The sequence below is a fragment of the Gallinula chloropus genome, assembly GCF_964237585.1.
Source record: "Gallinula chloropus genome assembly, chromosome: 32".
NCBI lineage: Eukaryota > Metazoa > Chordata > Aves > Gruiformes > Rallidae > Gallinula > Gallinula chloropus.
In genome coordinates, this window is record NC_140117.1 from 1,107,811 (window position 1) to 1,128,072 (window position 20,262).

Below are 20,262 nucleotides of genomic sequence, written 5' to 3' on the forward strand. Positions count from 1 at the left end.
AGCTCAGTGAAGCAGGAGGGTCCCAGCCCTGGCCATTCTTTGTCAATTACCTGTGTGGTGGCGACAGCATCACCAGGAGTGGCTCCAAGCATTGGCACAGGCTCTGAGCAGCTGGGTTCCTGGACTCCACATAGTTCTTGGTTCCTGCAGCCTCAGACTCTTCCCTGTCTCCCCCACCCCTCTCTAGGCCCTTTATGTCTCCTCCACCACAGCACCCATCTCACAGCAGCATCCTATCACATCCTATCCCACTGCATCCCAATACAACCCATCCAATCTAATCCCAACCCAACACACCTCACCCCATCCCCACCCCATCCCACATTGGCCACCTGTGGGTATGGCGGGTCCCAGCATCCATACCCAGACCTGTGAGGGGGTCCAAGGTGAGGCCCATTGTCCCACAGGTTTTCAGTGAGCTGTACGCAGCTCTGAGGGGGGGGCTGGGAAGGGCAGAAGAGGGTTGGGAGGCAGAAGCAGGGCTCACAAGCCCCCAGGGTCAGTGCAGAAGTTGGGTCCCATCCCCAGTCTGGACCGGCTCTGAGCCCTTGGTGCCCAGGCTTCACTTTGTTCTCTGATCCCACAGCTCAAGCCCCTTCCTGTGCACTGCATCCCCCTTCCCATACCCCAGAGGGCTCAGCCAAGCCTGGACTCCACTCAAAGCCATATCCCATCCCTATCCTGCTCAACCCAACCCATTAAAACCAAACCCAAGCCACCCACATCCAAACCCACCACATCCCCATCCAACACCACCACTCTCAGTTTCGCTGCAGAACCAAATCCCACAGCAGCAGCAGCCACAGTGATCAATATTGCTAAATATGGCTTTCTGAGAGCCCCAGGCTGGGAAATTCTTTCCCTGCTCAAGAGTTTCCTCTTCTGCTGCCCCTGAAGCTGCTCTGGTACAAAGAGGCTTTCAGGCACAGAGCCCAGTCCCTAAACCAGCCACGAGCTGCCGTCACCTGTACTGAGTGTCCAGCTCAGAAGGGCAGGAGGGAAAGACACCTCAGGCTTGATCCCAACAGGATTGTGTGGCGTGGAAGGATGCAGACAGAAAACAGGCATCAGGGGACACCGTGTGCTGGCAAGCAAGACCCATGGCTGTCCCAAAAGCCAGATCGTGACCCACTGTGCAGGACACCAACACACACACAGAGCAGAGGGACTGGATTTAGTCTGTGCAGAGACGGGTGCTGGGTGGTAATTGCCTGAAGCCAGCACCCAGCTGGCTGGAGAAGAGAAGGCTGTGGGGGGATCTCATTGCAGCCTTCCAGTCCCTGAAGGGAGCTTATAAGCAGGAGAGGATTCAACTTTTTAAAAGGATAGACAATGGCAGGACAAGGGGGATGGATTAAGGTTTAGATTAGATATTGGGGGGAAGTTTTTTACAGAGAGAGTGGTGAGGGGCTGGAACAGGCTGCCCAGAGAGGTAGTGGATGCCCCGTCCCTGGAAGTGTTCAAGGCCAGGTTGGATGGGACCCTGGGCAACCTTGTGTAGATCCAGGCCTGAGGTAGTGGCCCCTGCCTGTGGCAGGGGGGTTGGAGCTCTGTGATCCTTGGGGTCCCTTCCAACCCAGACCATTCTATGATTCTATGAAAGGGACAAAAGAATTGCATGGCTTTAAAAAGGACATTCTATGATTCTATGCATTAAACCATCAGGGTGGTACCAATACCCAAAATCCCAAACACAGCACTACACACACTGCAAGATCAACATTAACTCTAATTGTAAGGAATTAGCAACTGTCACAGAACCTTACACAACAGGGCAGGACAGTTACACAGGAAAAAAACCGCCACAAAACCAACAAAAAACCACAAAGAGAATGGTTGTTGAACATAGAAGGTGGTTTTAAACTGGGTTTTACACAAACGGAAACTGTGAGCCTCTGAGCACAGATCTGCTGCAAGTGAAACAGAAGGTCCCTCTTGAGGGATTGCATTTCTACCAGCAGCTCCTGCCTCTGCCCAAAGGTGACTGCACTTTGCTGAGTCGTAACGCTCATTTTGTTTGTCCCTCCAGCCCTTGTCCTTCCCCTGTGCCCACCTTGAGGATGGGCTCTTGCTGCTCTGGTGTGTGTTGCTGCTGTGCATTTGGTGTACATTGAGCATGTGGGCAACGGTGGGGATGTGTGTGTGGAAGGCTGTGGGGTCTGTTTCTCGAGGTTTAGGTTCCACGAGCCCTCAGTGCTCCCCGTGTCCCCCCTCCTTTTCCCCGCTGCCCATTGCGAACTGGTGCTTGTGACTCCCCACTTCCCGCTGTGGCTCAGCCATGCCAAGTCAGTGGGAGTTGGGAGCCCTTCTGGGCAGCGTCCTGGCAGGAGCTGCTTTGCCTGGCTACCCCCAGCTCCCCCAGGGTGAACAGTCTGACCCTGGGATGGGCTCAGCCCCTGCACCAGCAGCGGGGAGTATCCAGGCTGTGCCCGTGTCCTCCTCATATCACACCGCACCGACCCGCTCGGAGTTCCCAGCTTTCCCCGTGTCCCGTGGCTGGGGCCCTGCCGAGCGCTGCCGGAGCTGTGCCCACCAAGCCAGCTCTGGGCAGCAGCCCTGCCCTCCTGTCCCCCTGGGCTCTGGGTGCTGATCCCTCGGTACCGGTGAGGTGAGACCCAGCCTGGGTACCCCCTGCTCACATTGGGCACAGGGTGTTCTGCACTGGCTTGGACTCAGATCCTTGATGTGTGTGGGCACAGAGAGCTTCCTCTGTTAAGAACAGTGTGAAGTCCAGTGGAGAGTGGAGGCTGACAGCAGCCTTTCGTGGGCTGGATGGAGTCACCCTGCCCACGAGCACTGCTGTACTGGACATGCTGGAGCTCCAGCAGGAACTGGAGTCAGAGGCAGTGCAGTGGGATGCCCCAGTTGATATCACTACTGCATTTTTCTGGATGCCTTTGGCAGCAGAGAGCAGGGCACAGTTTGCTGTCCCTGGAAGGGTGCCCAGTCCACCTGGAATGGACTGCCCCAGGGGTGGAAACAGCCCCATCATCTGCCATGGGCTGACCCCGACTACGCTGGAGTGAGTGAAGCCCCAGAGCACCTGCAGTACACTGATGACATCATCGTATGGGGCAGGAGAGCAGAAGAATTCTCTGAGACAGGGCAGAAGATAGTCCAGATCCTTCTGGAAGGTTTTTTTGCTGGTTTGGACTGCTAAGGTGATGGATCTGCACAGGAGATGCAGTACAAGCAGTGCCAGGCAGGAGCGCTGCAAGACCCAAGGCACGTTGGACAAAGGTGATGGAGGGCACAAGTAACCCAGTGCATGAGGGACAGCAGGGACAAGGGACAGCTCCCTCAAGCCCTGGGGTTTGCCCACGCTCCCCAGGTGGTTTTCACACTTGACCCATCTATTTCACCCACAAACCTGCAGGGTGTCAGAGCCGGGTGGGGAGAGCCATGGAGCACCAGGCGCCTGGGTCCCCCTGGGACAGGCAGGTCTGGGGGTCTCGGGGTGCCCCAGGGTAAGGGGAGGAGAGTAGGGCTGGGGTGGAGGGCAGATCTGCGACTTGGGGGGCCCAGAGGTGTCCCCAGGCTGGGAGATCCAGGTGATATGGGGCCATGGTAGGGTCTGGGGCTCTGAGGAGGGGATGGGTAGGGGGGCGTGTGGGGACTGGGTGGTGCTGTGGGGGAGTCACTGGTAAGAAGTGTCTCACCATTGGCTGGTGGGTGGTGGCAGAGCCAATCGCAGGGTGAGGGGCGGGGATTGTGGCGAAGTTTGTCCCAGAGCAGGGCTCCTTATTCTCATGACATCGGGGACCCAGAGAGGAGCGATGAGCGATGGGGCTGGGCCGGGCGCTGGGACTGCTGCTGCTGGGGATCCTTGGCTGGGCAGCGTGTGGTGAGTGCGGGTGGGGACCCAGGAACACCCCTGGATCCTGTTTCTTGACAACGGTTCTCCATTCCCTGTGCACTGGACCACCCCAGGGCACAGGGACCCCTGGTCACCATCCCTGAACACCATGTGTTCCCTCGGAATACTCCCCTTTCCATCCCTTTCCATCCCCTTCCAACCCTTTCCATCCCATTCCAAGATGCTCCCACAGAACTGTTTCTCTTTGATGCCAGGGACACCCTTGGACCCCTCTTCCTGGGAACCTTGGGTTTTTCACTGCCATGGCCCCCTTTCATCATCCCCAGGATCCCCTGGCTTCTCTTCATGGGAAAGAGGACCCCATACTGGACACATACCCCTCCCCATCAGACACTTCCCCTTGAAGTGTCACCCCACACCCCCAATCTGCTGCTCTGGGACCCCCACCCAGGCTCACCACCCAATCCTGCCCAAACCTTCACTATGGGCACCCTCACCCTGCACCCCCCACCCCTCACTGACCCCTGTGTCTCCACAGAGCTCCACTCCCTGCGCTACTTCCACACCGCAGTGTCAGAGCCCAGCCCAGCAGTACCCCAGTTTGTGTCCATGGTGTACGTGGACGGGAACCTCATTTCGCGCTACGACAGCGAGAAGGGGAGGGCGGTGCCCCGGGCAGACTGGATGGCGGCCAACCTGGACCAGCAGCACTGGGACGAGCAGACCCAGATTGAACAGACCAATCAGGAGATTTACACAGTGAACCTGGACACACTGCAGAGCCGCTACAACCAGAGTGGGGGTAAGTGTGGGCTGGGAAGGGGCTCTGAGGGATAGGAGATCACCACTCCCTCCTCCCCCATGAAGACACTACCCTTCCTCATGCTACTGCCCTGCGATGTGCCGATCCTTCCCTGCCCAGTGCTGTTGGCAGAGCACGCCAAGCACCCCTGTTCCCCAGCCCCACACTCCATGGGATCCTTTGTGCCAGAGCCAGGGAGGCTTCTGGGTGCCCCACCAAGCACATTATGGCCTTCTCCCCACCATGCCCAGCACCCCATCCCAGGCCTGGCTGCCACATCTCAGCCCTCACCATCCTGTGGCAGTGAATACCCCCAGAACCAGAGGGACTCCCACCCCGTGTCCCAGCCCCTCACCATTCCTTTGTACACCCCACCCCAGAGCCAGAGGGGATCCTGCAACCCATGCCATCTCCTATCTGCATGCTCACCCAGCATTCAGGACCCTGTCCCATCCCCTTGCTGTTCCAGAGTTCTGAGGGGCTGGGTGCCAGCTCATCCATGCCCTGGGTCCAGGGACTCTGTGTCACAGCTTTACGTGATGCCCCAAGTGCTGTGGGCCCTGGGCAGGGTGGGGGCAGCTCTCGTGTCAGTGCCCAGTTCCCTTGGGGATGACACAGAGATGGAGTGGGGGGCGCTGCGGGGGGGCCTTGCCCAACTGAAGGCCCAGGGATGCAGCAGCAACTCAGCCCCATCTCCCTTGTCGTGTTTCAGGGGCTCACACACTGCAGAGCAGAGTCAGCTGTGACCTCCTGGAGGACAATAGCACCAGGGGGTATTGGCAAATTGCCTATGATGGGTGGGACTTCATTGCCTTCGACATGGACACAATGACATTGACTGCAGCAGATGCAGCAGCACAAATCACCAAGAGGAACTGGGAGGCAGACAGGACTGCCATTAAGCACATGAAGGACTACCTGGAGAACATCTGCCCTGAGTGGCTGATGAAATATATGAGCTATGGGCAGGCTGTCCTGGAGAGGAAAGGTGAGGGGAGATGGGGACCCTGGGGAGGGGCCAGCATGGATGGGTGTGCCAGCCCTCACTGCCACCCCCTCCCCAGAGCCCCCCACGATCCGAGTGTTGAAGAAGGAGACCCAGGGGATCCTGACCTTGCACTGCCGCGCTTACGGCTTCTACCCACGGCCCATCACCATCAGCTGGCTGAAGGACGGTGAGGTCAGGGACCAGGAGACCCAGCGGGGCAGCATCGTGCCCAACAGCGACAGCACCTACTACACCTGGGTGTCCATCGAGGCCCCTCCTGGGGAGCAGGACAAGTACCGGTGCCATGTGGAGCACGCCAGCCTGGGCGAGCCAGGGGTCTTTGTGTGGGGTGAGTCTGGTGGCCTTGGGCATGTGGTGGGGTGGACTGGGGGCGTTCCCCTTCCCTTCCTCACCACCCTGCTCATCCCCAGAACCAGAGTCCAACTCATCGACCATCGTGCTGTGGGTGGTTGTTCCCCTTGTCATCCTGGCTGTCATTGCCATCACTGGATTCATCATCTGGAAGCGCAGATCAGGTAAATCCCCAGGGTGTGGGAGGAAGGTGGAGCCCAGGGGGCTGCGGGCACAAGCCGCAGTGCTCTGGGGAGTCTCCAAGCCTGATGGCTACACACAGTGGATGCTGATGCCTCTTCCCCTCTTCTCTTATGTGCACTGTGCCCACAGCGAGCACGAGGTGGCAGCTCACGGCTGTTTCTCCCCCATAGGCACGGATGGGAGCTCTGGCAGCTTGGCCAAAGGTATGACATGGGACTGGGGGGGTGGATGGGGCAGGCCCAGCTTTCTGTGCTCCCCCTTGAGACCCATGGTCAGAGCGACACTGGGCTGCTAGTGGGAGACGCTGAGACCACCATAGCAGAGGGTTGGGGACAGGGACTTTGACCTGGGTGACACTGTCTCTTCCTCCCATCCTTGCAGTGATCACAGTCTTACTGCTCCATGAGTGACTGGGGCAGCTGGATGTGGCCCTTGTGGTCTCACAACTGGAGAGGCTGGGAGCTGCCTGCAGAGAGCTGACCACACTGCACCAGCACATGGTTTGTTACTGACCATGCTTGTGTTCTGGAGCAGCCGCTGCGCGTACTGAAGCCCGGCTGCCCGGGATGTTGCTGGGCATCTCCTGATGATGGGAAATAGCGAATGATTCTTCTGTTTTTCTTTTGCTTCTCCACATGGCTTTTGCTTTTGCCTTACTGAACTACCTTTGCCTTGGTCCCCACAGGTCTTTTTTCATCTTATTTTTCTTCTCTGAAGCTCGGGCACCTGATGCCACCGATCATCACCCTGTGCCCACCTTGTGCAGGCACTTACCTTTTTGGCAGGAGAAGGGTGCGTGCACTCACCAACACCTCCTGCTTGTTCTGCAGTCTCCTTCCTTACCACTTCTGTCTGTGTGGATGCATCATGAATCTTGGGAGAGATTTTCTCTGTCAGACACTGGCTTTTGCTCTCAGAAGTGTCCCCACCATTTTGGCAGAGACCCAGAGCACTTCCCTGGGCTGTGGACCTACAAGCAGACCTCGATCTCCCCTCTTTCAGTAGCAAACCATGGCCCTTGTCCTACCCCTCCAGGCCTTGGTAAAAGTCTCTCTCCATCTGTGTTCCTTCAAGTGAAGCTGCAGCAGTCACAGCCAGGCAGCTGGGCCTGGACATTGCTGCCTGGGCAGACCCCCATTACCTAGATGTCCAAGAACTGTGTTCCTGGAGAGCATCAAGACAAGGACCAAGGAAACCAGGTGGCTAAAGTTGGAGATGCTCTGGTACACCTAGAGTGGGAAGGTCGTCGTGAGCTGTTCATAGTTCCATGGGCCTGTGGGACATGGGGGCTGAGACACCATGGACAGCTGGGCTCATGATGGAGAGTGGACCTGACCTGAGCACTGCAGCCATCACCCAGGTCATGCATCAAGGTTAATGATGCACCAGAATTGAGACAGTGAAGCTTCCTGGAGCAAAGGACAGTGGACAAGAGAATCCATCTCCAGGGCCTGAATTAGGGCCATCCCCTGCCACTGTCCCCTGAGATCTGTATCCCCAGCTTGCCCACCTCTGTGTGAGATGGGGGTCAGACTGGGGACACAGGGAGAATGAGTTTGGGGGGTCACCTCCTTCCTGTGATATAGCCCCAGGGCAGGTGGGTGATAACAGTGTGGGCACCCTCCTGGGTGGCTGCCACTGTCACCTGTGCCCAGCTCCAGCTCTCCGGTCCATACACGATGCTGTGTGGAGTGAGCAGGAGAAGAGCCGCAGCTCCTGGGGGATGGCAGCCACATGCAGCAGAGGGGATGGCTGGGGACACGGCAGGGATGCCAGGGGGGATACAGTGAGGATATGGGAGGGGATGTGATGGGGACACAGGTGGGACAGGGCTGGGAACACAGCAGGGATGTGGCAAGGAGATGGTGGGGATGGGTGTGGCAGTACTGCTACCCTGAGGGAGCAGCAGCATTAAACACCAGCCGAGCGAGCTGGCAGCAAAGTCTTGTGCCTCCTGGTCTGGTTTGGTTTTAAATTGGCTGGAAGCAGCAGCGCTGAGGGACTGACAGGCTGACTCCTGTTCTTCCCTCTGCTGTCAGAGTGGATCCAAAGAATGTTTGTCAATAGGTGCTTTATAAATGAATAAATACATAAATATACAGATAAATAAATGAAGTGTCTATATTTCTATCCCCCCTCACTGCAGGGGACATAGCAGGGCACTTGGCAGGGACATGGAAGGAAAAACTGAGGACACAGCAGGGATGCAGTGGTGACATGGCAGGGACATGATGGGGATGGGAATACAACGGGGATGCAGCTGGGCATGTGGGGGAGACATCTGGGGACACAGCAGGGATGTGTTTGGGACATGGTGGTGATGGCTGGGGACATGTCAGGGACATGGTGGGGATGTCCCATGGGTATGGCAGGGATATCTGGAGATGCATCGGGGACGGTTGTTCACACGGTGTGCTGGTGAGTCATGGTAGGGATGGGGGGTGACACCAGATGGCAGTGGGGACCCATTGGGGATGGGTGGTGGCAACAGGCGGCAGTTGGGACCTGTTGAGGACACTGTGTGACGGGTGGTGGCAGCACCTGGCTGTGCAGGTAGGCGAGGATTGACACCAGGGGCAAGACCACTGGTGAATTGCTGACAGTCCAGGCACGACTGTACAAGCCCTTTAGCCTCAGCAACTGACAGGTGGTGTTGTCGTTGAAGCACCCTGGCAGATTGATGAAAGGATTCCTGTGATCTCCGAGCCTGTGCACAGCGCTCTGCTGAGGGAGCAGCCCACGCTGGTGCTGCCAACCTGGCTGCTCTCTGATTGCCTTCTGCCAGACCCTGAGTTAGTCCCGTGTGGCTGCCAATATGGGTAATAAAGTGCTGATGCTGTTGGTTAGACAGGAGGAGCCAGAATTCCTTAAACAATCTATATAATCTCTCATCTGAAACCCCTTTCAATAGTGCCCGTTCCATTCGGGTCACTATTCCCACCACACACAGGGAGTCACAGACCAGATGAACCGGTTCGGCTTTCCGCTTGTCACACACTCTCACAACCGCCTGCAGCTCCAGCTGCTGATTGAGGCTTGGGCTCCTTTGAATAGCAAATCCTGCCATTTCCCATTCTCCTGCCATGGAATCGCAGCCTTCTGAGCTCTTCCCCCTGCATCAGTGAACACTGGAACACCCCGAACCGCACACCCAGACAACAAGGGCTTTTCTTCTGTTGGACAGTTCTGTGCTGCTGTAGAGATTCTGTGTGGTGGGTAATGTACTTTCACTTCCCCTGTGTGGTCTAGTAAAGCTATTTGCAGGGCAGTGCTGTTCCTCAAGGCCCAAGCTAAATACTCTGCTGCTGATGGAACAACAATAAATGTGGGTTCTGTTCCTGCAGTTTCTACTACCTGATTGTGGCCTTTTACACTGACCTGGGCTGTCACCTCCAAACACAGAGTTACAGTTCCCTTTGGCTGCATGGGCAGGAACACCCATTCTAACAGCCTTAAGGGACCTTTGTCATTAGTCCACTGCATTATAATAGCAAACACATGTTCTGTTGGATTAACGACTGTGACTCCTATGTCCCACTCAGCATCCCATCCATGGGTATATGTATTTTTGATTTTGTTACTAACGACTTCCAGGGCCTTTTTAGCTTCTTCTGACAGGATTCTGGGTGCTCCTGCACCACCTCCTCCCTTTAGCAATGCCACTACAGGTTCCAGTGCCCTATTCGTAGTGCCACACAATGGTCTAACCCAGTTAGTATCTCCAAGCAGCTTTTGAACATCATTTAACGTGCTGACCTCAGCTGGGATCTCAATCCTTTGGGGTGTTACGGTACTTTTATCAATCTGCCACCCCAGAGATTTCCACACTGGCTCCTTTTGAATTCTCTCTGGAGCAATCTGTAACCCCTTGCTTTTCAAATGCCCTGTCAACTCATGAATCAAACTGTCAATGTCCAAATTTGTTCCCACAATCAGTACCTCATCCATGTGATGATAAAAGATGAGATCAGGATGGGCTCTTCGTACTGGAGCAAGTGCCCAGGCTACATAAGCCTGGCACACAGTGGGTGAATTTTTCATGCCCTGTGGGAGCACCACCCAATGACACCTTTCCATGGGTTCAGTTTTGTTTACAGTAGGGACTGAAAAGACAAATTTCTCATAATCATCAGGGTGTAAAGGACCCTAATTTAAACGTCCCAATTTTTAGGTCTCACGTCTAGGGGTGGCAGACCGGGCTGCGAAGCTCCCGCATCTTCCATCACTTCACTGACTTTTCTTACCTCGTGCACCAAGCGCCATCTCCCGTCCTGTTTAGGGATGGTAAAAATAGGCGAGTTCCACGGGCTTGTGGAGGGCTGGATGTGTCCCTTGGCCAGTTGCTCCTCTATTCAATCCTGGAAGTGGGCAAGTTTTTCTTTAGGAAGCGGCCATCGCTCGACCCAAACGGGGGGTTGTGTTTCCCAGGTGAATTTTCAAGGAAGCTGCCCACTTTCAATGGTCGCCATCCAAACTCCTTCTGCTCTGTGCCCAGCCTTGCTCTCAGTGGATAAACGCATCCCTGAGCCTGGGGCACATCCCAACAAATGCTGCCAACCGATTCCTCAGGAGACAGGGATTTCTGGGGGAGTTGTGTGGGAGGTGTGGATGGGAGCGGTGGGTGTAGAGACCAAGTGGGTCCCTGATCCGATGGCTGACAAGGCAGATTCTGGCCAGGCGGCTTCTGGACTGTCTCTGTGGGGCTTTTGTCCCTGTGCACAGGCTCCTTGTCAGTGTCCATCGGCTCAGGAGGTGCCGTGGGGACAACACTGACAGGTGCTTTAGTCCGTGTTTCTTTGTATCCATAGTCTTGGGGTGGGGGGTTGGTCGGTCCTGGGACTGGGGGCTCAAACCCTTTCCCAGCAGGCCGTGCCGTTGCCGCCAGAGCTTTAGCAGCCCCCGTGGCATCTGTCTGCTCCGCTTTTATGTCCTACAGAGTGGACATGACAAGTTTCCCAGCATCAGCAACTCTCTTGACCTTCTTGGCTCCTCTACAGACCACATCCCATAATTTATCCCCCACCCCTCGCCAGGTGTTTACACTGAGCACTAAGTGCAGTTGGAGTGAAACTCCATGGTCACGACACCCCCACAGCAGACGCTCCAGCGTCGGCTCATCCCATTTTATGCCTCTTTGAAAGGGTTTTTGCTCAAATCCTGCCCATGGCCCTTTCCTCACTGGATAACTCATTCCCCAGAGCTGTAACAGCCGCTCACCTTCTCAGCCGTACTGCTGCAGGGTGTTGTTCTCTCTTCTCTCCATCGTCCTTAAGCACTGTCTGGTTGCTGCAGGGATTGTTTCCAGCTGCTCTTTTCCTCTGGAGTTTCACTGGGTTCTTCAGTCGTGGGATCAGGAGCTCGTCGGTCGCAGGTTCAGGTCGTGTCGGTCGATCTCGGGATCATGTCGGGGTCACCATTTGTGGAGACCAGCAGAGAGCAACACCCAGTTCGATATGAATTTCAGGTGAAGCCGTTTATTGGGTGAAATCCCACAGATTAGAGACATTTGTTACGGCAAACGTGGCAAGCTGAAAAACTGCTACTTGGTTACACACACTGTTGACAACCCACTGATTGGTTAGTGATTATAACGAGTTCTGATAACCCATCTTATCGCTAAATATCCTTAGTTTACCTTTGATGCCTAAAAGCATCCGCACACCGGCTGTGTGACCATCTTATTATGGCTGGTTCTGGGAAGGAAGAAGCTGGGTGCTGCTCGGGGAGGACAGCGGCCAGAGCAGCGGCTGGAGAGGGGCGTGTCCATGCAAATCGCGAGCAGCGGGGCGCGCACGGGCTGCTGGGAGTGCTCGGTGCGGAGCTCTCCGCCGGTTTCCCGGAGCCGGGAGCAGCGGATCCCGGCGGGAAGAGGCGGGATAGACAGGGGAATGGGAATGCGAGCGGGATGTGAAGGTGTTTTGTGACCACTGTGGAGCATCCGTGAGTTGTGTGAGTGCCGGCGGGGGTGTGTAGAGGTGCTGTGGGCCTAATCAGGGGCTGGCAGGTTTCCACCTGTAGGATGCTGGGAAGCAAAGGGGGGACTGAATATCTCGCGTTCACCGTGGGGGATCAACGCTGGGGCAGAGTTGTATCTCCCCAGACTGGCTGAAGTCCGGTAGCAGCAGGAGCAGCTGCTCCTGGAGGAACTGGTCTTACTGGTGAACCAGTGGGACCAGCTGGTGCGGGAGCTGGACTGGCGCGAGTGGACGTGAGAGTCCCGAGGGGGAGGATGATGATGGGCGGGGTGTCCGACCCCCTCTGCCCCTCCCTTCCCCTCCCTGCAGGGCGCAGGAGGAGGATGCTCGCCTGGAGCGAGGCCTCAGCTAGCAGCGCCGCAGCTTCCCTCGCAGGGAGACCTGTGTCATCACCTGAGGGACCCCACACGGGACACCCCCCCCCACCACCAAAGGCGGGGAGGATGAGGAGGAAGAAGGAGCAGCAAAGCCCTTGCGATCTGACCCCCATCCCCAAGCCCCTCTGTCGCTGCGGGAGGAGGGGGGGGGGGTGGAAATGGGGCAGCCTCCCAACCAGCCCCCCGAAACCCAACATTCCCACAAAGATTCACACACCCCACCAACAACCCCTGGGGATTCTCCTCCCCCAGGACCCCTCAACACCCCAAAGCCCCGACCCCGCTTCCTACAGGCCCCCCTTTCCTCCCCAGCTGCCCCCCTCCTCTTTACCTCCCCCTCCCCCCAAGTCCCACCCAGGCCCCTCTTCCTCCCCAGCTGCACCCTCCCCACTTTAACCCCCCAATAGACCCCAACAAGCCCCATCCACACATTAAATCTCCTTTATTGCTTCTGGCTGCACTCAGTGATCTCCAGGGGACGGAGGGGGAGTCCCGGGGGAAGGGGGTGTCCCGTGGGGGGTCCCTCAGGTGATGACACAGATGGGGTGACACCAAAGACTCCCCAGTGAGACACATCTCACCTGACACTGAGTTACTCATTCTGGGTCCATCTTTCAATTTTGGCTCTCCAACAAGATCTTCCAGTTCCCAGCCTGGCACCCTCAGTGTCCAACTGGTCCCTGAGCACAATGTCACGTGGTTTGGATATCCTTGTCAAGGGATTGTCATCCTGCCTTGGAGTAATTGCCTGGGAACCCATCAGCCATGGGCTGGGAAACCCCAGCATCCAACCTCCAGATGGGCCTATCACCACTGTGGTGTTTAACAGTGCTGGGCCACCATCTCTTTGGGATCCCTTGACTCCAAGACCCCTTGGGCACACCACCTTTGGGGTGATTAACCACAGTGGTCCAGCCCTCCTTCAGCCCATCACCCTCTGGATGCTGAGCCCTGGGGGCCCAGCACTTTGTCTTTCAAAAGACCTTCAGGCTGTGGTGCCCACTAAGGTGCCCACAAGAAGCCACCAGAAGAGTCTTCTACCATCCTGGGTGGCATCTGCAGGGCTTGTGGGCTCCGTCCTCTCCACCCATCACTGATGATGATGATGAGCCCACCCTTTGAACACGGGGCCCAAGTTCTGGGCTACCAGGAGACTGAGCGACTGTGAGAGCCCAGTGAAGGGCCCCTGAGCTGCTCCATGTCTGGATGCCTCTTGGAGAAGCTGGTCAGCCAGAACTGACCAGCCCAGAGAAGGTTTGGCTGCAGGAGGTCTGCCCATGTGACATCTCAGCCATGGCAGTGACAGGACAGGAGGTGCAGGACACAAATCTGGACAGACAGTGATTTGGGAAGATGCTTTTTTACTGTGGGGGTGCCCAAGGCTCTTTGGGGAGATTCTGGGGTCTCTAAGAGTGGAGGGAAGTAGGGCCAGCAGGATGGGGCTGTGGTGGTCTCCAGGGCTTCTTTGAGCCCTTGAAGGGCATTGCTTGCCCCTAGGACCTCCCAGGGCTGTTTGGGACCCCTTCAGGACCCCACAACAGTCCCAGCTCCCCCCGGGGTACAATGGTGTTTCCCTGGGCAGGGGACAGGAGGTGGCACAGGCCAGATTGGGGGGGTGGGGCTCAGCATCCCCCCCAGGCCAGCATGTGGAGGCGGTGGGCAGCATCGCACAGCCGCCCGCGGTGCTCGAGGCAGCAGTGCAGCCCAGGGGGGACCTGGGCCAGCCCCCAGCGCAGCCCCCAGCACCCCGCGGCGATGGTCCCCGTCGAGTCGCTGTCCCCGCCGTGCAGCACCCCCCTGGCACAGAGGTCCTCCCAGCACCCCCCGGCTGCCAGCAACGCCTCCAGGGCCACCATGGGCGCATCGTGGCCGCTGTGCCCCGGCCACCCCTGCAGTGCCCAGCCCAGGTACGCTGCGTCCCGCTCGGCCGGGGAGGGGAGGGGGGGCAGCGTCGCTGGGCCACCGCCCTCCAGAAGGCCCCGGGACTCCAGGTACCTGCGGGGACATGGAGGTCACTGGGAGCACTGGGGGCCCTGGGAATGCCGGGGGGCAGCAGGGACGTGGGGGGATTGGGGGCAGCAGGGACAACAGGGGAATGGGGGAACTGAAGTCAGCGGGGATGTAGGGTCACTGGGGTCACTGGGGTCACTGGTGACACCGGAGCGGTGGATGCAGTGGGGACACTGGTCACAGCAGGGAAACCAAGAGCACTGGGGATACTGGGGATACTGGGGACACTGGGGGCAGTGGGAGTGTTCAGCACTCCTCAGAGACACTTCCAATGTTGAGGGTGGCAACACTGGAGGGGTCCTGGGGACACTGGAGGGATCTTGGGGACACTGGCGGGATCCTGGGGACACTGGGGACATCCTGGGTGCACTGGGGGCAGCAGGGACACAGTGGGCACTGGTGACCCTGCAGATTGACTGGGCAGTGACACCAGTGACCGTGGGGCAGGGGACACTGGGGACATCGAGGCTCTGGCACAGCACAGTGACACCAGTGCACTGCGCTGCCAGGACTGGGAGAGAGCCTTGTGCCAATGGGTGATGCCAGCGACCCGCTGAGCCCCTCCTGCTATCCCCACCACCCCCTCCCAGTGCTCCCAGTGACCCCAGCGAACCCTCCCAGTGCCCCCTCACCGGTGCCAGGCATCTCTGAAGAAGGGCCAGGCCTCAGCATTGTCCCCCACAGCCACCCCGGCACTTTCCACGTAGTCCCAGGCCAGGGGCAGGACCCGCATCAGCTCAGCCCCCCAGCGCTCCGGGGGCTCCCCCCGAGCCCCCAGCGCCCCAAAAAGGGCCACCGCCAGTGCCCCGAGGTACCCTGTGTGGATGGGGCTTTCAGAGGGGCTGCAGCGTGTCCCCCTGCCCTGCCCCCTCCTGCCTGGCACCCACCTGTGGGGTGGTGGTGGGTCATGCGCCCACTCTCGATGCTCACCCGGATCAGCGTCGGCAGCTCCCGGGCGTGCGGGTACCTACACCGGCACCACCCTGTGCCCCCCGGGCCGGGACCCCCGTCCCGATGCTGCCCCCCCCTTGGCCCTGATGTTCTGTTCCCCCATTTGCCCCTCCCCCCATGGCCCATCCCCCACACTCCTGTACGCCCCATCCCCGCCCATCCCCTACCCCAGCTTGACACCCTCCTATCCCCACCCCCCAACTCTGACACCCCCATGTCCCCCCCTCCGTGTCCCCATGTCCTCTTGTCCAGCCACTCACCCTCATCCCCGTGACCGCCTGTAACCCCCCCCAGCCCTTCCACCCCCGACCCCTGTCCCCGCAGTGAAACCTCCCCAAGCCCTGACAGACCCCCTCCCTGAGCCCCCTGTGTCCCCCCATATCCCCACCTCCAGCCCTGACACCCCTCCCCTCCCTGAGCCCCCTGTGCCCCCATGTCCCCACCCAGACCCTCCCTGAACCCTTTGTGCCCCCCATGTCCCTGCCCCCAGCCCTGACCCCACCCAACCCCCTGTGCCCACCCATGTCCCCGCCCCTAACCCTCCCCAAAAATCCCTGTACCCCCATGTCCCCTCCGATCCCTGATCCCTCCCCGAACCCCCGTTACCCCCCATGTCTCCGCCCCCAGCCCTGAACCTCCCCAACCTTCTGTACCCCCATGTCCCTGCCCAGACCCTCCCCAACCTTTTGTCCCCCCCATATCCCCACCCTCAGCTCTGACCCCTCCCCAACCCCCTGTACCGCCCCCACGTCCCCGCCCCCAGCCTTGAACCCCTGTCCCCCCGCAGCCCCTGTGCCCAGCCATGTCCCCAACCCCAACCCTGAACCCCCCCAACCCACTGTACCCTCATGTCCCCAAACCCTTTGTGCCCCCCATGTCCCTGACCCCAGCCCTGCCCCCACCCAACCCCCTGTGCCCACCCATGTCCCCCCCCAACCCTCCCCAAAAATCCCTGTACCCCCATGTCCCCCCCCAGCCCTGACCCCTCCCCGAACCCCCTGTACCTCCATGTCCCTGCCCAGACCCACCCCGACACCCTGTCCTCCCATGTCCCTGCCCCCAGCCCTGACACCTCCCAGAACCCCCTGTACCCCCATGTCCCAGCCCCAGCCCTGATGCCCCCCCACCTCCCTGTCACCCACCCACGTCCCCGCCCCCAGCCCTGAACCCCCCAACCTTCTGCTCCCCCATGTCCCTGCCCAGACCCTCCCCGAACCCCTGTGCCCACCCATGTCCCCACCCCAGCTCTGAACCCCCCCCAACTCCCTGTACCCCCATGTCCCCCCCCAGCCTTGACCCCTCCCCGAACCCCCTATACCCCCATGTCCCCACCCCAGCCCTAAACCCTCCCAACCCCTTGTGCCCCCATGTCCCCCCCCAGCCCTGACCCCCCCTCACCTCCCTGTCCCCCCCCACGTCCCCACCCCAGCCCTGAACCCCCCAACCCCTGTGCCCCCCGCCCCACCTGAGGCCTATGGCCAGGCTCCGCATGGCGGCCCCGCACCCGCTGCCCGTGGGGTTGAAGGGGATGCGGTACCCCGCCGGCTCCCCAGGCCGCAGCTGCGAGGTGCCTGGCAGGGGGGGTTGGGGAGAAGGGTTGGGGCCGTGAGACCCCCTGACCTGACCCCCCGGGCCCCCCCCGGCCCCCCACTCACCCAGGATACTGGTGGGGCCCGGCTTGCGGCCCTCCATGTCGCTCATGGCGGCCACGTAGCGCTGAGCCAGCTCCTGCAGCAGGGCTTCCCCCTCCAGCCCTGGGGGCACGGCGTGAGGCCCCTCTGGGCGGGGGCACCCACAGCCCTCCCCCGGACCCCTGAAATGCAGGGACATGTGGGCACACCCCCCACTGATTTCCCCCCCCCCACTGACCCCCCAAAGCTTTGGGGTACAATAGAACCCAACCCCAAGAAAGGGGAGATGGGGAACACCCCCCGTGGGGTTCTGGGGGGACATTCAGAGACTCTCTGGAGCCCCCACCCCTCAGGGGGTGGTTGGGGGCACCTAAAAGCCCCTTCCAGTTTGGGGCAGGGTGATAATGGTGACCTGCCCCCCCCCCCTTCAGAAATCCCCCAAAGAAATAAGGTCCCCCCAAGATCTCCATGTACAGCCCAGGCGTACAGCAGGGAATCCCCCCACACCCCTCCCCCCTATCCCTGGGGTACACTGGGGATCCTCCCCTGCATCTGTGGGGAGCTATGGTGACAACCCCCCCATAAACATCCCCCCAAGCTCTGAGGAACCCCCAGACCCCCCCTGTATACCCCCCATGTCCCCCCTATCCCTGGGGTACTCTGGGGACTCTCCCCTGCATCTGTGGGGTGCAATGGTGAGATCTTCCCCCGCCCCCCATAAAAATCCCCCCAAGCTCTGAAGAAGCTCCAGACCTCCCCCTGTACAGCCCAGGGGTATACCCCCTACCCCCCCCCTCCCATCCCTGGGGTACAATGGGGACCCTCGCCTGCATCTGTGGGGGGCTATGGTGAGATCTCTCCCCATAAAAATCCCCCCAAGCTCTGAGGAACCCCCAGACCCACCCTGTACAGCCCCACCCCACCACCTCCCCCATCCCTGGGGTACACTGGGGACCCTCCCCTGCATCTGTGGGGTGCTATGGTGAGATCCCCCCCATAAAATTCCCCCCAAGCTCTGAGGAAGCCCCAGACCCCACCCTGTGCAGCCCCCCCCACACCTCCCCCATCCCTGGGGTACACTGGGGACCCCCCCCCGCATCTGAGGGGTGCAGTGGGGGGCACAACCTGTGGCCAGGCCCTCGGCAGTCGCAAGGTGCAGGACGGTGTCATCGCTGACGGGCCACTGCGGGGGCTCGAGGGTGATGGCCCCCAGCCCTCCCAGTTCAGCCAGTTCGGCGTGGATCTGGGCTCCGGAGGTGCAGTACTCCCAGAGACCCCCCCGGTAGCCCAGCGCGTCCCCCACCCCGCTCAGCACCATGGCGGCTTCGTAGGCTTCCAGCGAAGGGACGCTGCGGTGAGGGGCTTCAGGGGGGGCTCAGATGTGGGGGGACACCAGGGCCCACCCCCACCCCCCTCCCCGGGACACTCACGTCTCCTCCATGGCGGGACCGGGTGCCCCTCAGGGTTCAGGCACAGGGCCAGCGCCAGGAGGGTGAGGGTGTCCCTGGGAGTGGGGGGACACAAGGGGGGTCCCCGTAGCTTTGGGAGTGGGAGGGGAGGGATCCCAGAAGGGGTGCTGGGAAGGGAAGAAGTCCCCAGACTGAACTGAGAGAGGGCAGGGGGTCTTGGTGGGGGGACCCAGAGGGACGAGGAGAGGGTGGCAGAAAGCAAAGGGCTGGGGATACCCCAAGGAGCCCCCAAATTGGAGGGGGAGGAGGGGAGCTGGGGGTGGTCTCAGCGAGCCCTGGAGGGGGTGGGGGAGCAGAACCAAGGTTCATCCCCACAGAGAAATGTCCCAGATTTATTCCCCTGGGCCACAGTTTTGGGTGAGACACCCCGCCACACCCCAATCCATCCCTCCCATCCCCCCGGATTGGGCCCCGCTCCCACCCAATTAAGGGGTTTGGTTAATTAATAAAGTGGCTCATGGCAGCGAGAGGGTCGGTCTGTGGGTCACATCCAGGGTGGGGCTGGACACCCCCAACCCTGTCCCTGCTGACCCCCAGAGATCCTTCCCAGCCCCCCCAGGACCCCCCAAAGGTCCCAGCTCCTCCAGGTACAATGGGGGACAGGAGGTGGCACAGGCCAGAGTGGGGGGCTCAGCATCCCCCCCCAGGCCAGCACAGGGGGGACACGCGTCAGCCCCCCCAGCCCCCCCAGCGCTGGTCCCCGTCCAGTTGCTGTCCCGGCCGTGCGGCACCCCCCTGGCACAGAGGCCCCCCCAGCACCCCCGGCTGCCAGCAGCCTCCAGGGCCACCATGGGCCAGCACGGCCGGGGAGGGGGAGGGAAGGGGGGGCAGCGTCGCTGGGCCCCCACCCCCCAGAAGGCCCCGGGACTCAAGGGACCGGCAGGTGAGGGACCCTCTGGGCCACCCAGACCCCCGGGGGTACCCACACCCCTCCCCATAGGGTGCCTATAGGGTGCCCGCAGGGGATCTATAGGGTGCCTCTATTGTGCCCACTGGGTGTCTATAGGGTGCCTATAGGGTATCTGTAGGCTGTCTATAGGTGCCTGTATTGTGCTCATTGGGTGTCTATAGGGTTCCCATAAGGTTCCTATAGGGTGTCCAGAGGGTATGTATAGGGTCCACAGGGTATCTATAGGGTGCCCGCAGGGGATCTATAGGATGTCTATAGGGTGCTTGCAGGGGATCTATGGGGTGCCTATACTGTGCCCATTGGGATCTGTGCTGCCTGGTGCCCCCTGCACTCCCCGCCCATCCCATGCAGACACAGAAAGGTTCTCAAGAAATGGCTTTTAGTGAAAAATCGGAACAAAACAGTAATCAAAGGTACTAACTACAGAATCAACAGCCTCCCTCCCTCCCTCTCATTTCCCCCCCATCCCTGCAACAGGGCTAAGTGAGATGGTAGAGCCTGGCAGGGTGTCGTCTTCCATGGGGACATCTGTGTCCACAGAGATGTCACAGACTGTGACACTGTCCACATCCATAGGGACAGGACAGGTGTCCCAGCCTGAGACACTGTCCACATCCATGGGGACCGGACTGTCTGTGTCTCCACTGGAGAGGATGGACTGTGTGCAGACAGGGAGCGGGTGGGACTGGGGAAGCGATGCTGCTGTCCCCTGATGGCTGTAGGGCAGGAACAGTTGTGCTTGTCCCTGGGGGGCCGTTGGTGTAAGCAGGCTGCTGG

The 20,262-nt window shown here is 59.8% G+C and overlaps 3 protein-coding genes across 3 annotated transcripts in view; 1 reads left to right on the forward strand and 2 right to left on the reverse strand.

Moving 5' to 3' along the window:
- The window catches only part of LOC311202930 (butyrophilin subfamily 1 member A1-like), a gene marked incomplete at both ends in the record, with an annotated part of 517,675 nt that overhangs the window by 188,139 nt on the left and 309,274 nt on the right, over positions 1 to 20,262 (reverse strand). The window lies entirely within an intron of this gene.
- LOC311202846 (class I histocompatibility antigen, F10 alpha chain-like) overlaps positions 3,784 to 20,262 on the forward strand; it is a gene marked incomplete at both ends in the record, with an annotated part of 66,910 nt that continues 50,431 nt past the window's right edge. The window contains one exon of the mRNA XM_084277496.1: positions 3,784 to 3,844. Coding sequence (XP_084133622.1) covers positions 3,784 to 3,844 — 61 coding nt within the window. The remainder of the gene's footprint in view (positions 3,845 to 20,262) is intronic.
- Positions 13,740 to 18,547, reverse strand: LOC311202847 (ADP-ribosylhydrolase ARH1-like; the record flags this gene model as incomplete). The annotated part of the gene is made up of 7 exons (XM_084277497.1): positions 13,740 to 14,509; positions 15,157 to 15,340; positions 15,412 to 15,491; positions 16,941 to 17,046; positions 17,131 to 17,229; positions 18,232 to 18,455; positions 18,537 to 18,547. The coding sequence occupies 7 exons, from the start codon at positions 18,545 to 18,547 to the stop codon at positions 14,137 to 14,139; spliced, it is 1,077 nt and encodes a 358-aa protein (XP_084133623.1). The 3' UTR covers positions 13,740 to 14,136.